Consider the following 16,775-nt stretch of genomic DNA (forward strand, 5'->3'; position numbering starts at 1 on the left):
AAATACAACTCATACTATGGACCCAAATTATTATAATCATAAGCAATAAAACTTTCCTTAATTTCTCTCTTTCTAAAATAATTTCTAATTTCTAAAAATAAATTTCTAAAATATTATTAATAATAAATATAATATATATTGTTTTGAAAATATTTCCAACAATAATCTACATAATTTTGTTAGGACATGTTGATCTTTTATCAATTTAGGCCCCGTTTAGATAGTGAGATGAGATGAAATGAGATGATTTTAAATAAAAGTTAAAAATTGAATAAAATATTATTAAAATATTATTTTTTAATATTATTATTATTTTGAGATTTGAAAAAGTTGAATTTTTTATTATATTTTATATGAAAATTTAAAAAAATTATAATAATGAGATGAAATAAAATCATTTCTATATCCAAATGGCCTTACTCTCCCTTATCTCTATAATTGTTTTTGCCGCACCTTACGATGCATGCCTACCGTATAATTTATTCTCCAAAAAAGAGATGAGGAACAGAGGAAAAAACACGCTTAAAAAGATTATATTATATGTGCGTGCGTCTATGTACAAGAGCCAAGGCCATATGAATCTATACTCCCAAGAAAAAGAAAAAACCAAATGAATCTAAAAATGTATTGTAGTCAAAGATTCAAATGCTCTACCAAAATTTAAAACAGACGGGTATTATGGAACTAAAAAAATTGGTGACGAAGTTCTGGAATTTTAAAGGCGACGATCATTTTGAGTCACTTTTAACTCAGTAAATAAATCACCAGGAGCTCTGAGCATTTAGCTTCATTCGTTTTCACAATTTTTTTCAATTTATTTCATTTCATCTCATCTAATTATTACAACTTTTATCAAATTTTCACACAAAATAAAATAAACAATTCACATAAAATAAACAATTCAATTTTTTTAAATCTCAAAACAAAAATATAATTAAAAAAATATATTCTAACAATATTTTATTCAATTTTTATCTCAACTCATCTCATTTGTGAAAATATACAAACCCACGGGCTGAACGTGAAAGAATCCAGTGCAGCAAGGATTTTCAATTGCAAATTGTTTAAGGTTTGCAATTCTGAAAACAAATTCTGAAAAGCATCCACCCATTCTAAATTTGCAATACACAATGCTAAAGGAACAATTTACTGCTTTTTATTGACTTTCTGGGTAAAAAAACCATGCACCGCATGTAATCTCGTGAGGGAGAAAAGGTTTTTTTTTAACACAAAAAAAGAGGGATGAAGAAACAGAGCACTATCAATCCATTACAAAGGAGAAAGACATCCAATAAGTGCCGGCAATAATGATTTAAAATACTAATCGAGCTACAGCACTACATTCTCATTCCTCCATTTCGACTCTTAGTCCAGGAAATTCCTCTCGGTATCACTTGAAATGCAATTATAACGGAAACATGCCTTGGTAATATTTGCAAATGTTCCATTATTGCAAAAGAATACCTTCTTTGTTGTCAATTGTATATCCTGCTTCAATCTACACGCTGTAAAGCCATAATCGAAGGCCTAAACCAGACCTTCATGATAAAGTATAAGCTTAAAATTCAAACCATCCTCTTTTGATCACGAGCTGCAGCAAGATGGTCCTACAAGACAGAGACAATATCGAACATGATCTTTAATTAGTCGAAATGATGCATTAAATCACTCAACTATGGAACAAAATAATGTCAACCTATTTCCATGCATACATTTGGAAGCAATTCATAAATTAAATGCACCAGAGAAAGCAATAATCCCATAAGGATGACAAGAATAACCATTTCCAAAGCTCGTCTAATAAGGCTTCATTTGCCATTAAAATAGGGGAGTATCAATGGACTACTTATTCCAAAATATGTAATCCAATTTGCAAAAGTCACTAATGTAAAAGCTTAGGATCGTACGAACGGATACACATAAGAGGAGATTTCATGTGGGCCAATTGAGCATATTCTACAGAGATATTCAGCCACGATGAATGATCATACATCCAACAGGAGCCAGTTGTAACAGCCCATGCAACACAAGTTCTTCTATCCAGTATCCACAACAGCTCCTCACCCTTCCCATTCAATGTAAGCCACCAAATCTTATGATGGCAAAGAAAGGAGACTTTATTTGTACCACCAATAGGGCAACCAGAGTAAATCTTGATTAGGGTTGAATAGGTTGGACATAAGTCAAAACTAATATTAGTAAATATAAAAATAAAAAGATGCGGGCTTGGGATGAGCAGTAAACTCAGACATCTCAACTTTCAAGTTCAATTACGCACTAGGAAACAAGTTTGGACCCTGCATTGGCGAGGTTCCTCGTCATTAAAAATAAAAGGCAAGCAAGTCTCCTAGGAAAAAATGAAATAAAATCCCTTAGTGTAGGAAATGATGTTCAGAGTTTCAAATTTATCAAGTCTCTGACAGCCAAACCAGGTGACCTATAATCAAGATGTCCAAGACCAATTTCTATATTTTCAAATAATTTCAGCAAAACGCAGACTCATGGGAAAACTACAATATAGAACAGAGACCTGAAAATAACTTCGACAATGTACAATATAATATCACGATGAAAAAAAAAATATGTCAAGCCTCAAGGTCTGAATTTAAGCTTACAGAGATAAAGTCAAAAGCTCTGGTATCCTCTTTCTTTGAACCGTTCATCAGTGAACTAGGAGTTTGAGCAGGAAAGTTTGATTGGAATACATCAGGAAGGGGTGAAGAATATGCTCCATTACTACCACCAACATGACTGACACCAGCATTTTGGGCATTCATGTTCCCAAGGTGTTGGAGGCTTGCTAGCAATTGCTGCTGAGCAAAAAGATTCCCCATGGCAGCATAATTTATTGGCTGAGAAGAAAATGCGGGGTTGAGCATGAAGCCAGGAGGTATATGGTATGACATAGCACCAGGAGGGAACACAGCATTTGGATTCATTGTGGACGTTTGAGAACTAAACATGGCACTCAAAGTGTCATTGGAAACCTGATTCTGGGGATTACTATCTGAATCTGAGAACAAAGTCTCTGAAAAAGATCCAGGAGAGGTTACTTTCTGCTTCATGTTGGAGGCATTTTCATTAAGGGAAAAACCAGCCATGAAGTCATTGAAATCTTTTTTATGACTTTCTTGCTCCTGAGGAAGTTCATGACTGGAGCCAAATAAATCTAATAGTTCAGCTCCAGTTCTCTTCCCAGCCATAAGATTCCCATTAGCAACCTGTTTGTCATCAACGGTCATCCCAGAAAAGAGGTCATCTGCATGTTCCCCACTATCACTAGCATGAAATGACACATCCGCAAAGGGGTCGTCATCGTTTTTTGGTTCAGAAATGCTTGCACTAGTGCCCAGACCATCTCCAAACAAATCATCAATTAGAGGGGCTGGCATTGAAACATTTGCCAGATTTTGCTCACTTTGATTCTTTGTAGAATTATCATCATAATCATCTGGATCACCAGTGTCTATTAAGTCGGGCATTTGAACAGCATTAGTAGCATCACTCTTCATGGTCCTTTCTGTATAAGTCGCTGTGCTGTTTGTCTGTTCTCCACCCAAAAGGCTTAAAACCTGCCCCATCAATTGCAAATTGTTATTTCAACAAAGAATTTTCCCAAGTAATCAAAGAAGTGTTTTTACTTGAGCAATTTAATATAGATTTAGGTGGATGGAAATGCTAGTAAATTTTCAATTCTTGAATACTTCCAAGGAATTTCTGACCACTGACAACCTAATCGAAAGTTTGAAAAGAATGTGATGTCATTTAAAGAAAGCATAATAAAAGTTTATAATAAGTTTAGAAACAACTATTTGCACAGAGAAGAAAACGACTATTTTGTTACCCATTAGAGAAAATGAAACAGCTGTTTGCATACTGTCAAGTTAGATTGTCATTCTGTTTCGAGATAATACGTCTTTTGTTGGGGGTGGGGCTTAAAACTATATGGTAGGAGCGCTACTTTTCCTCTCAGTTCATGTTAAGTGAAACTCCTACAATGATGCACAAGCACATTGATAACTAGACACTAATACAAATACTGGCCAGTAGAGCAAAATGAAAGGGTAGATATTATATGCAGTTTTTGACTTGCAAGTGAATTGAACATGAAGCTGTGAAGCTACATCACATTTAGTATGGAGTTAATAATTCTTTTTTCTTTTTTTTAAAAAAAAAAAAAAAAACTTACAATAGAATTTTACCTTGTTAGCTTTTTCCCTCAGAGAAGATTGAGGAGATTCAGAACATCTCAACACTGCATCTTTATTTTTACTGAAATAAGACTCCACAGTGAAAAAATGGTCCTCATCTGTTTTCCTCAGTATTGACTCAAGGACGCAGACAGCTTTCATGCGAACCTGAACAGCAATGACCCATGAAAACCATAATACCATATTGATGATCTTAGGATAAGCATCCTGATGTTTCTTTTGGAAATATAAAAAAGTATGATAGTGTATGATAGTGTACAGCACCCATGTCACGTTTAAAGAACTCATAATATATTAAAAGAGAATAAGCATAGAAGCATACAAAATCTTCACTTTTATTAGTACACAAATAAAATGGACATGCCTGCCACTGGGGAGATTGGAGCTTTGACTCAAGGGCGTGACTTAAAGCCAAAGCATCCAACTTTGCAGCCTCGACAAGGAAAATCTGAACAGCATCTCGAGTAGGCTGTAAACGTACACCACCTGATGTTACAATGGTCTCCAATAACCTCTCTTCACGAGTCCTACTTTCTTTAGAACTTGAACTGGAGTCCCCGTTGGTTATTTCCATCTTAGATACTCTTGAATCCTGGTTCCAAGGTCCACTGGCCGCATTCTTTGAAATCCCAAAACTACCCTGAGTCTCATTGTGATAATCAACAGGTTCATATCTATCAGCATGATCGGATTCTATAGTCAGTGACCTCCGAAGATTTGGACCCTTGTAACTTCCATTGTCATTCTTTTTCACTAAATGACCTTGTGTGAAATTGCTAATTCCCTGCTTTATAGATGCACTTCCAAGACCTACTACCTCACTGAGAAATGATTTCCTTTCTTCCGGTGGCATTTCAAAGTTCGTATTTCCAAACCCCTGTATTCTTTTGTTAAGATCTTCAGCAGGAGCTGGCTTATCATTCTCTGCAGAAAACATAGCAGAGATAGCCTCATGAGCAGTGTCCCGCACAGCCTTGTTAAGTGCATCCCCTTTCAAAGCATCTAACTGTCCCTTATAGTGAAATAACTGGCGCACGGCTGCTGAATGTCTCTGCATTTCCCTCCTGAACTCCACACCAGATTTCCCCACCGAGTATTTTATCAACCTAAGAGCCTGCACATAATAGCCTAGTGGGAATAAACATTTCACAGAAATCATAATTTTCAGTAACAATCTAATTGCTGCAACCAGTATAACCAGACTCATCTATCTCAAACAAACCGTGCTAAACTTCACAATTTAAGCTACAAAACCCGAGTAAAAAAAAAAAGCTAAGCGTCCCATGAAACTAGATGGGGGCGTATTGCAATTTACACCATATTTGATATTTTGTTTTTTTATAAGTAGCCACATTTGAAACTATCAAACAGCCCCTCTCCAAATGTGGTCACCGATATAATGGAAGCCTTCTGACCCCAAATAATTAAGAAAGTTTAAGATAAGTTCCGGAATTTCATTCACCATCACCACTTCGACCTTCCAAGAATCAAGGATTTCTGCTTCATTGGAATAAAGTTGCATGCAAAAGCTTTTATTTTTGTCTTTAATAAGTTACTTGCAAGAAATAGTTAGAAGCAAAACACAATAAAACATCTCACGCTCCATTGCATGTTGCAATAACCAGAAGCAGGGAAAAAAAGTTCTTCCTCCCAACCGAGTCTATGAAAACATACCTACCTAGCTGATATGATCACTACATTTCCCAGGAACCCAAAAACCAACCAAACCCAATTCCCCTTCTTTCCTCAGACGTCCTCAACTTCTTTTCCTTATCCACACTTTCTCAGCAACCCAACAAAAACCGCCAAACTTCCAAGACGCAGATCTACCCAATCTTAAATCCGAAAGAACCAATAAAAAAACATTTACAGGTTATACCTTCTGCTTAACAATCGGGCTCTTGTGCTCGAGCCGCTTCAGGATAAACTCCGAGACCTCCTTTACAATACTGACATGCGAAGATCGTAGGAGATCGCAGATCTCCTCCAACTTGTACACCGGCGTGACCTTGTCCTCGTCTGATGTGGCGGCGTCGATCATCCGCGACCTCCAATATGACTCCACCGCTCTCCGGCTCGAATCCATTTTCCCCCAATTGGCAAAGAAAAGCCTAACTTTCACAAATCACTGAACACCAGACCGGTATAATTCAAAGGCAGTAGAAACGATTAATAAAGCCCCTATTTTGTACAAAATTGAAGCACAGAATCGGAATTATCCAATTCGGGAGCCAGAGGACCCTAATTCGATCGGACCAGAATTATTGAGAAAAACCCAAAGCTTATCGGTCAGCGGACCCTAAAATGCAAGATTGATCGACTGAGAGAGCCCCGAATATGCACCAGTACGATAAATTAGGGCCCCCAATTTTCAGCCTGCCGTGAATTTATTGTACATGGAAAAACAAATAGATAGGAATAGCTCAAAAATAGGGGCCTCAGAGAGAGAGAGAGAGAGTAGGAAATAGGGTTTGAAATCGTACAAGGAGAAGAGATAGAGCAGGGAGAGAAGGAAAAGAGGTCGACAGGAGAGTTGGGGGGTGACTCACCGAAGCGTGTGGGGTTTACGTTGAAAGTTCGCTGTTCTATGCCAAGTCGTGTTCGATGGGCATAGCGCGCATTTTATGTGTCTCACGGGGCTTACGTTTTCTGGGCTTCGACCATGCTCTCCACTTGGCCCATAGACATTGTAATCTGATTTTTGTTTTTTCCCAGGAAGTAACATTAGTTTTTATCTTAAATTTTGTTTAATACTTCCTTTAAAAGTTTGGTTATTTACAAATATATTATATTTGTAGTCGTGAATTGCGTAAATATCTCACAATTATTTTAAAAAAAATAAAGTATATATGAGATTCATATAAAAAAATTAATTTTTTAATAGTAGACTTCATTCTTTTTTAAAGTAACTGTACGGTACTTAAGCATTATACTACTATACATAACATTACTAATAAATAGGTTTTTTAAAAATAAATTTATGTTTATAAGTTATAACTCAATATGATGATACTTAAACATGCATCACATTGACAAATGTAACTTTAAATAATTAGTTAGCAGTCCTTTAAGGAAAGAGTAATTTTCCGCATGTGCTTGATTTGTCGTAAGGTGCTGGACTAACTCGGTTGGCAAGAGCGTGTGGCTGTTAACCAGAAGGTCGAAGATTCAAGCCCTTCCTCTAGCGGGCGGTCTCCCTTCGTCCCTCGGCTTCTTTTTATGGCTGGCTGCCTTAGCCTTAGGGAATGGGCCTCTCTTATTTGGGCCAATGTGCTTTATGGGATCGGATAAGATGATAAATGAGAACCACCACACGCACACACTGCCACAAATGCCATGCCAGTATCCATTTCACTGTAAAAACTCTCTCTCTCTCTCTCTCTCAGAAGAAGCTTTTAATACATCTTTGAAATATCAAAGATGGGAACTCTCCAGATTAGTTCTAAATCTTTACCTTCTTTCTCAACCTCCTTTAACTTCAATCATCTTACCCATTACTCTCACAAAACCCTCCAAATTTCTAAGCGTCTCAGCTTCTCTAGAGGAAAAATCAGAGCTGTAGGCACAATTTCTGAAGGTGAATCTCAAGCCATAGAGCCAGAGGAGCCACCTTCAGTGGCTTTTGCTTTTGTTAGTGTAAGTTGAGATAATAATATTTAGTGCATCAAAGCTATATTTTCTGGGCAAATATCTTTAATGCTATAATTATTCTGTTTTATATTAGTCTGTGTTGCTTCCGGATGGAACGCCCGATGTACATTTTCGAAAAGCATGTGGTGGCCAGAAACTAAGGAACATAATGTTGGATTCTAATATTGAGTTGTATGGACCATATGTAAGTTTTCATATATCTTTACTTAATATGATTTATAATGTTTTTTTTTTTTTTGGGTACTATTATATATATATATATATATATATATATAAATATGCCGCGCGATGATATTGATAATTTATATGCTATCAGGCAAGAGCTCTGCTGAATTGTGCTGGAGGTGGAACCTGTGGGACTTGTATGGTGGAGGTGGCCTAATTAATTACCATCTTGAAACTAATTAATTAAGGGGGAAAAAAAGCCACGCCCAACAGTTTGTCTTTTCTTTATTTTAAACTTCATTATTTTTCTTGAATTTTATTTTCCAACGACTATTAATCGATCATTTGTATATTGGGTTGATCATCATCGATTCATCAGATATATATCTAGATCTAACATACAATATTCTAGTACTTGCCAGATTTTTTTTATTATTAAAATTCATTTTTACTCAAAACGACACATGTTACAAGCATGCAAAGAGACTGCACCCTTTTTTTTCTGATTATTTTTCCTGTATTTTCAGATTATTCAAGGAGAAGAGCTTCTAAACCCTCGCACGGACAAAGAGAAGGAAAAACTTAAGAAGGTACATGCCATGCTGTATACTAGAATTAATTACATTTTTTACTTTCAACATTAATTTTATTCAGAACAATACAATCAAGTGCCCTTGTGTTAATTAATCAGAATAATATTAATTATTAGTAATTTCGTATAATAATAATAATAATAATAGTACAAGTAAGTGATATTTTTCGTAATTTACGGATCCAACGCTCCATGTATATAAATTCTGAGGAGTTGATTTCAATGCAACGGGGTAATTGCAGAAACGAAAAAATTGGAGACTTGCTTGTCAAACTACTGTGGGAAAGCCAGATTCTACAGGGCTGGTTTGTCATTTTCTTTGACTATATTAGATACAGTATTTACAGCCAACACTACTAATTATTATTATTATTATTTAATACTTTCCTGCCTTGATGCTGCATGCAGGTCGTTGTACAACAGTTGCCTGAATGGAAAGGACATGAATGGCGTTACGAGAAAATATCGCCTGAAGAGTTCGAGGCAGAGATAGCTCAGTTAGAGTTGGGGTCAGAGTCTTCTAATTAACACGGTTTTTGTACATTTACGTGAATGAATTATTAATTTCAAAGGTTATAAATATAAATAGGCATTCTAATACTTTTTTTTTTAATTTTAATTTTAATCAAACGAATTAGAAATTCAAATATTCGAGAAACTCTCTTGTTATATATTAACTAATTTCACGAGTAGAAGCTGTCGCGTCACTATGAAAAAAGGATCCCTAGCTTTTAAATATTATGCTTTTGGTTGGAATTGATCTCTCAGACGTTGTCAATAATGACCACTGAGAGCATTCACATGTGACTTTGTATATATAGAAGCTTAGTAAAAGGACAATAATTATTGAGACAAATTTGAAAATATATTACCATAGGTGAGAGATAAATAATTTAAAAATTTTAAAATCTACCCATTAAAAATGAATAATTGAAAACACGAGGAATTAGAAAATTAAATTTTCTTAAAAAAATGTTGAAAAACAAATAGTTAAAAACTAATAAATTTCAATAGAGTACTGGAGAAAGATCAATAGATCAGAGTGAAAATGGAGAAAATGTGTTTTCTTTTGTTAAATTTTAGCAAATATTATAGGAGCAGCCCATCGTGCTCTAAAACAGTCATCTTCCAGATTATATATATATATATATATTACAAAATCATGTAAATACTCTTTTTCAAATATTTTTCTAAACACTTTAAATAATTTTTTTTTTTAAATTACAAAATCATTAAAAAAAATATTTGCTAACTAAAAAAAAAACAAGTACAATCGATACCCACTGGGTATTCTCAGTTTCTGGGTTCGGTAATTCTAGATAGGATTTTCCTTTATGTATATAAAAGTACAAAGTGGTAGCCATCGTTTGCATATGTCCAAAGGAGTTGCATTATTGATGAAATGTGCCGTCCAAATCCGCTTCATAACAGATACAAGAGGAGAAGAGTAAACCATACACACAACACAACACAACAACGAATGCAGTATGCATTTCACCAACTCCATCCATTTTCATAAAGCAACAACTACAAGTGAACCCTACGTGAATAAGGTTTTCAAGGACAAAACAAGCTGATAGAAACCATACTAAAGAAAACAAATAAAAGGATCGAAGAGCAAAAACTGCTATTCCTCCTTATTACAAAGACATGCGGACAAAAGATCAGCACGACAATTTAAGTTCACTCAAATCAATACTCATTCGATAGAGGAGCATGTTCATGGTGGTGAATCATGAACACATTGCCATATACAAGCCCGGCTAATCCACCGCCGACGAGGGGCCCAACCCAGTAGATCCAGTTGTCATGGAAGTCACCGCTAGCCACGGCAGGTCCAAATGACCGGGCTGGATTCATCGATCCACCGGAGAATGGTCCGGCAGCCAAGATGTTGGCACCAACAATGAAACCAATGGCAATGGGGGCAATTATGCCTAGTGAACCCTTCTTGGGGTCAGCTGCAGTTGCATAGACTGTGTAAACCAGAGCAAAGGTGATGATGATCTCCATCACCACTCCTTCGATGGCTCCGACTCCGCTGGCAAGGCTGTGGATGGGAATTGTCTAAAAAAAATAAGGAATACATGTTAAATTTCCTTGAGATCAAAAAAAAAAAAAAAAGAGAAAAAAAATACATCAAAATTAGTCGTAACTGGCTTGCTTTGTGTATCTTGTTTTCAATTAAGGAGGACAAGTACTCAATCATTTTATGTGCTAAAAGTGGTAGGGCGCAAAAGAATTAATTGACCCTAAAAGTCAATTAAAAAAAGGCTAGTACGTGTTCATTAGAGACTACTGGTGAACTACTTACCAAGCCTCCAGTGGCTGCCTTGAGGAGGAAGCATGCAACAATGGAGCCAAGAAGCTGGGCAATCCAGTAGAAGATGCCAGTAAGGACTGTGATTTGACCGCCGAGTGCCAATCCAAAGGTGACGGCAGGGTTGACATGGCCACCGGAGATGTTGGCACCCACAGAGACTGCAACAAAGAGAGCAAACCCATGGCAGATAGCAATGGCTACCAGCCCGGCTGGATCCAGTGCTGCATTGGATGTCAACTTATCTGTCACCAACAAAACAAGATAGAGATCAGTGGGAATAACTTTAAAGTAGAGGGGAAAAAAGGGCAAAATCACCTGTAGTTATGCATACTAATTAGTACAAATTAATCTCATGCACGGCCACAGCTTTTTAACATGATTTATGTTGGTAATTTGTATTTGTCATGTTCAATGAGCAGAAATCATACGAACAGCTAGATTAAGCCAAAAGTGGAAAATAAATCGAAATGGTCAGGACTTAATTAAGCTGAAGTACTGGGTGAGAGAGAGATCAATAGTACTGACTGTAAGCTATAGCAGAACCAACACCAGCAAAAACAAACAGCAAGGTTGAGATGAACTCGGCCAGATAGGCTTTCAAAGAGCCCAAACTAAACGAATCATCGAATCGTCCGAAGGCAATTCTAGCCATCTTTGGAAGAAGTGATTGGGAAACACTTGGAGATGGAGGTGGCCGATGAGGATAGAGATCGAAGGGTTCAGACAGACCAAATGCCTTTAGAAACTCAAGGGTACCCACATATATATATACACTAGAAACTTCAGTAAATGGCACTAATTAATTCGTTTGAAAGCGAATTCATAGGGTATTATTATGATATTTTATGTTTATTTGGAAGCTTATTAAAATGGAATTATATGGATCAAGACGGTACATGTTATATGCATGCATGTAGCATATCCAATCAGGTTCCTTTTCAGTAACCTTAGCTGTCAACAACATGCTTTAATAGAAATGTCGGGAAGCTCATCAATGATTCCACCATGTGACCAGTTCATGACTGAGAGAGAGAGAATGGAATTTGGTGGGGGCTGTTCGTGAAAGAAATAATGATAAAGAAACAAAGGGAGATCACGATCAAAAGTGGAGGGCATGACTTGCTTTGGGCCACAAATAGCACCGTCCAAGCTCCAAAAATTGGCAAGAAGTCGTGGCATTTGATCAAAGAATGAGTGGATAGGATTAATGGGCTTTTATTTATTTATTTATTTATAATTTAAAGGGTGGTGTTTGGCCGTGATCATCATCTTTTGGTTGTTTAGGTGCAAATTATAGGAGATGTGGTCGGCTAGCTGTCGATAAACAAGAATCTGAAGAACCTTTTGGCCTATTTGTTTGTCTAAATTCGAAAGAAGTTTTCCGAAAAAGAGGATGGAAATTTGAGGTATTTTGGAGTATTATGTGAATAATAAAAAATAAAAAATAATAATAAGATATTATCAAAATGTATTCTCAAGATATACCTTGATACCGCCTTCTTAATTACTCCAATTTATATCACTTTACATGATTTTTTTCCCCTCCCCTTGTCGGGTTTCACTCGTTTCTCTTCTTTTTGTATGCATACGGAAAAGGTACATGGTTTTGCATATCCGGCCACCAGACGATTCTGGATAAACTTGGCTAGCTAGCTGCATGTGGATAAATAATTTCATCACATCGATATATCGATCGATCCAGCTTACAGTAAGTAAGAATATTGATTAGTCATTTTAATTCTAATTAAAGACTTATAAAATTGTTGATTTTATATATTAATGTGCACAAGTACTACATCCCATTATATGTCAAGCCAAGGTTTTGCGAATTCATTGTTACGTGTAATAATTTGTACAAACTCTAAATAGCACAGTTCTTTTGTAAAAAAATGGATCATGCTATAAAAATATATTATTATTTTTTTTATAAAAGGTATGTACTAATTACTTGTACGTATTACTCAATGTCAATTCATGGAACTCAAACCTTGTAATTAAATGTGTCATGATATTCATTGCTGGGACTAAATTAGAATAGTAATGGAAGGATTATATATAAAGTTATCGGAATATATCGATCATTGTGTTATATTATATAATTTAATGGTCAGAGTGACTCATGATGATTTAGTAATTAAAAACATTAATTTATCGTTTGTGGGAATTATTAGATCAGAGAATGAAAGGAATAATGTGGGACATGATATATAGCTAGGTTCGCTATGAGATATGTTTCGAGGCTTTCATTGGCCACCTTCAATAGGCTTAAAAAGATAACACTTTTTTTTTCTTTTTAAAATTTTTAAGGGGTATTAATCTATAGGGACGGGAATTCGATTTGTTGAGGCGGTAACTTTTGGCTTCAAATTAGTTGTTTTATATAGGTTACAGCTCGCTCTCTGTAGTACTTAGCCATCACAAATTGAGGAGTGATCTTTTTTTCCCCTTTCTTTCATTAAAATTAAAATTAAGGAGAACGTTTAGTCGGTGATATATGGGCAATGATCTGGATATTTTCGTCTCGAAATGTTTAATTTATAATTATAGCAAAATTTATATCTTAACGCGACTTGGATGAATCATATTATTTCTTAATTAATTTAATTATATTATTTTTTTAAGGGACCTATATATATATATATATATATATATTGCACGCTAAAATTAGAGATCAATGATTTGGTCGTAAGATATTTGATGTGGGTTGTGGAGTTGGTCAGGTCGGTCCTCACCTCCAAAAAATGTGAGCCGACCATCCCTTGGTGGTCTTCCACGTACTACACGATGTTTAATTGTTACAGGTGCGCTCATGATGTGAATGGTGAAATCGTGGGCTAAAAGGAAAACTCAGTCGGCCTATTGCCTAGCTGAAGTTGGGCTGGACGCTCGCATACCCAACGCAAGTATGCATGGTAATACCTATTACTTACAAGTTAGGGGTGTCAAATCGTATTAACGTGTCGTGTTCGTGTCGTATCAAGATATGTATATTATACTATATAAGTCAACTCTAACCCAACCCGTTAAGTTTATCGTGTCAAAATCTCAAACCCTAACACGACCCAATAACATAACGGGTCGTGTCGTGTCAACCCGTTTTGACCTATTTATATAAATGGATTGAAACAAACCTAAAATTAACTTCTTTAATCTAGTTAAGTTTAGCATAATTTTATATAAATGTTAAAATCACAATATCTATAAAAAAATATAAACTAACTATAAGTTCAAAATTACAATCTAAATAATAAAAATATCGAAATTAAAATCCCAACAATTTTATTTTTTAGGTATAAGGGTATAATTGTAATTTTAACTTTCTTAACGGATCATAACGGGTTGACCCGTTATCAACCCGTTAAGCTATCGTGTCTTAACGGGTTAACCCGCTTTGACCCGAACTCATTAAGGGTAAACTCTAACCCGCTTTTATCGTGTCGTATTCGTGTTGGATTAATGGGTCGTGTCACATATTGACACCCCTACTTACAACGTCCGGAGAAGTGGATAACCAAAACTCATCATAATCAGCAGGAGACCATGAAATTGGAAGTTGGAAACAAAAGGACGAAGCAACCGAATGGGCATGGAAGGGATGTTTGTGCCCCTATCGGGCCGGGCCTAATTGGGATGGACATCCCTCTAATTGGGCCAGGTTGAGTTTATCCTAAAGGCCTAGTGATCAGCATCATAGTGGGCTCATGAATTGCGTAAGGAAGAAGGCCCAGGGCTTACATGGGAAATTGGTTAACGTGGAAAGATAGGACACCACCTCCCCTGACATTATTATGCATATGCACGTCATAATAGGGCTACGTCGTATTTAAAGGTTGGATACAAGATATGGATAGAGATCACGATGAAACCTTCTATCCTTAACAGAGAGCACAGAATGTGGTCGCACACCTACCTGCCTAAGGCCACGCCGTATTAAAAAAGACAACGTGGTATCCCATACGGGAGACAAGGGCCTCTGACACGGGATACAGAATACCATCTCCACAAGCAATATAAAAATCGAGGGTCAAGTTAGAATTTGGGACTTGCGTTCTCCACTTATTGAAATTCTCTCCAATGAACAAAAAACTAATTTATGCATCAAAGGTGACCCTTCAATCTTGAGCCCCTTATCTTTTTTGTCACAAGTAACTGAGCCCAATATCCAGTGCGCGAAACATGTCGTCAATAGGGCAATAGACAATTATTCCTAATTAATTTACCTTTTTAACCCAACTTAGCGTAAGATTACAATGTATTATAAGTTTCTTTTAAATTCTCCCATGCATTATATGCACCTATATATTATAAGACTTTGTGCATTATCAATATACAAAAAATAATTTATACTGTTTAAGATGTGTAACTCTCACACATACTATTTGAAAAAAAGTATAACTCATTGTAAAAATTGTTTGCATGTAATACTATTAGTCCTAAGATATATAATCCTTAGCCTTGTGTGACAAAAAACTAGGTCTATGCAGAAAATCAATTAGCTCGACCCGTCCGTGAGACCCGACCCAACCCGAACCGAAAAAAATGGTTTTAACTATTGCTCGGGTTCAACCTGTACAACCTGACGACCCGCCTTATCAAATCTACAGATGAAACCCTAGCCCGCCATCCAGAGTTTAAGTCCCCAATTCTTTTCAGATTTTACCTTATCGCCTAGGCTCGCTTTGAGCTTCAAGAAATTGAGTTGCATGGCGGATCCATGCAGTAGAGCCATGAGATCATCTTCATAACCACTGTCGACAATCCAATCGACGGCCATGGCATCTTCAATAATCGGGATGATCGACTCCTTGACCACGCCAACATGGCTAGGGTTGGCCACATAGGCCTCGAGGTCTTCCTTGGTTTTGTAGCAGCTGTGGAGTGCGTGGGTGAAGTTGAGGGAGGAAGACCAGTTAAGGAAGATGAGACCAGCGGTGAGTTGAAGGACTTCATCGATGGAGACCAGGCTATTGAGCTCAGTGACCATGACGTTGACCTTGGACAGGTCGGTGTTCTCTTCCACTTTGAAGAGAACGACGTGCTCAACATGGGTCTAGGAAGAGGACATCTTGACGGCGGTCTTGAACAATTGGGAGTGGCCCATATGGCTTGAAGGAAAAGGAGGGTTGAAGATGGGGTATGGGTTTGGGGGGCAAGAATGCAAGGGAAAATGGAGACGAAATGAATGTGGAGAAGTTCCCAGAGAGTATCTTATTGGGTATCTAGAAAGAGGATAACTGAGAGTAAATGAGACTTGGACAATGATGGATTGGACTGATCACTGAGGACCAAGGACAATAGTGATGGATTAAACATGTTTTATTGCAATTATTTGAATTTGAAGAGGAAAAAAAACACAGGTTGACCCGATCAGGAATATGCGGCCTGTCGGGTTGGGTTTATTCTGTCTAACGCATCATGAAGCACAAGTTGGGTCAGGTCGGGCTCAAATTCTGAATTGGTTGCAAGCCTACAAAAAACTATGAGACTAGGCACAAATTTTTGGTTCAATTGCGACAAGCCGGATCAGGTTCTTACCCTTCCAATGTGTCATAATCGATCGCTTGGTCAGGCATATATAGCTAGTGCATGATGTTTCACAGTTCCTTAGGATGATTCAAGTTGATGAGATCATCAATGTGTGAGGGGGCTATAAGATAATTAACGACTGCAATTAGGATTAATCCGACTAATTTATGCAAATAATTAACTAATGTGGTACTAAGTTTTAATTGGATAATAAATCATTTTTTCGTTAAATAAAAACTCTTTAATTCGATGATAGTGGGACGTTCTTATTGGCTCGGCAAGGCAAGGGACCATATAATAGGTTTTA

At 36.6% G+C, this 16,775-nt stretch overlaps 3 protein-coding genes across 4 annotated transcripts; 1 reads left to right on the forward strand and 2 right to left on the reverse strand.

Moving 5' to 3' along the window:
* Window positions 1–1,134: 1,134 nt before the first annotated feature.
* Window positions 1,135–6,803, reverse strand: LOC109007848 (protein MODIFIED TRANSPORT TO THE VACUOLE 1). Its single transcript, XM_035683509.1, has 5 exons — window positions 6,091–6,803; window positions 4,576–5,325; window positions 4,203–4,358; window positions 2,616–3,572; window positions 1,135–1,607 (listed from the first exon to the last, which is right to left on the reverse strand). Exons 1-5 carry the CDS (start codon window positions 6,295–6,297, stop codon window positions 1,566–1,568), a joined length of 2,112 nt encoding a protein of 703 aa, XP_035539402.1. The 5' UTR covers window positions 6,298–6,803; the 3' UTR covers window positions 1,135–1,565.
* Window positions 6,804–7,543: 740 nt separating this feature from the next.
* Window positions 7,544–9,296, forward strand: LOC109007846 (photosynthetic NDH subunit of subcomplex B 3, chloroplastic). Of its 2 annotated transcripts, XM_018987704.2 has the most exons (6): window positions 7,544–7,847; window positions 7,936–8,046; window positions 8,179–8,235; window positions 8,555–8,617; window positions 8,862–8,924; window positions 9,028–9,296. In XM_018987704.2, the coding sequence occupies exons 1-6, from the start codon at window positions 7,632–7,634 to the stop codon at window positions 9,145–9,147; spliced, it is 630 nt and encodes a 209-aa protein (XP_018843249.1). In that variant the 5' UTR covers window positions 7,544–7,631; the 3' UTR covers window positions 9,148–9,296. The 2 variants fall into 2 exon arrangements, with proteins under 2 accessions (XP_018843249.1, XP_018843250.1); XM_018987705.2 differs by lacking the exon at window positions 8,179–8,235.
* A 717-nt stretch (window positions 9,297–10,013) lies between these two features.
* Window positions 10,014–11,875, reverse strand: LOC109007845 (aquaporin TIP2-1-like). The gene is made up of 3 exons (XM_018987703.2): window positions 11,468–11,875; window positions 10,934–11,184; window positions 10,014–10,686 (listed from the first exon to the last, which is right to left on the reverse strand). Exons 1-3 carry the CDS (start codon window positions 11,592–11,594, stop codon window positions 10,312–10,314), a joined length of 753 nt encoding a protein of 250 aa, XP_018843248.1. The 5' UTR covers window positions 11,595–11,875; the 3' UTR covers window positions 10,014–10,311.
* Window positions 11,876–16,775: the final 4,900 nt, after the last annotated feature.

This window comes from Juglans regia, chromosome 12, assembly GCF_001411555.2.
Source record: "Juglans regia cultivar Chandler chromosome 12, Walnut 2.0, whole genome shotgun sequence".
NCBI lineage: Eukaryota > Viridiplantae > Streptophyta > Magnoliopsida > Fagales > Juglandaceae > Juglans > Juglans regia.

Excerpts from the sequence above, each read along its gene's own strand:
- LOC109007848 (XM_035683509.1), bottom strand. The coding sequence starts at position 6,297 with ATGGATTCGAGCCGGAGAGCGGTGGAGTCATATTGGAGGTCGCGGATG. Across the intron at positions 4,359-4,575 it reads TCCAATCTCCCCAGTGGCAG|GTTCGCATGAAAGCTGTCTG; the intron begins GCATGTCCATTT and ends ATTGCTGTTCAG. Across the intron at positions 3,573-4,202 it reads TGAGGGAAAAAGCTAACAAG|GTTTTAAGCCTTTTGGGTGG; the intron begins GTAAAATTCTAT and ends TTGATGGGGCAG.
- LOC109007846 (XM_018987704.2), top strand. The coding sequence starts at position 7,632 with ATGGGAACTCTCCAGATTAGTTCTAAATCTTTACCTTCTTTCTCAACC. Across the intron at positions 8,236-8,554 it reads GTGGGACTTGTATGGTGGAG|ATTATTCAAGGAGAAGAGCT; the intron begins GTGGCCTAATTA and ends CTGTATTTTCAG. Across the intron at positions 8,618-8,861 it reads AGAAGGAAAAACTTAAGAAG|AAACGAAAAAATTGGAGACT; the intron begins GTACATGCCATG and ends GGGTAATTGCAG.
- LOC109007845 (XM_018987703.2), bottom strand. The coding sequence starts at position 11,594 with ATGGCTAGAATTGCCTTCGGACGATTCGATGATTCGTTTAGTTTGGGC. Across the intron at positions 11,185-11,467 it reads TGGTTCTGCTATAGCTTACA|ATAAGTTGACATCCAATGCA; the intron begins GTCAGTACTATT and ends TGTTGGTGACAG. Across the intron at positions 10,687-10,933 it reads AGGCAGCCACTGGAGGCTTG|ACAATTCCCATCCACAGCCT; the intron begins GTAAGTAGTTCA and ends TATTTTTTTTAG.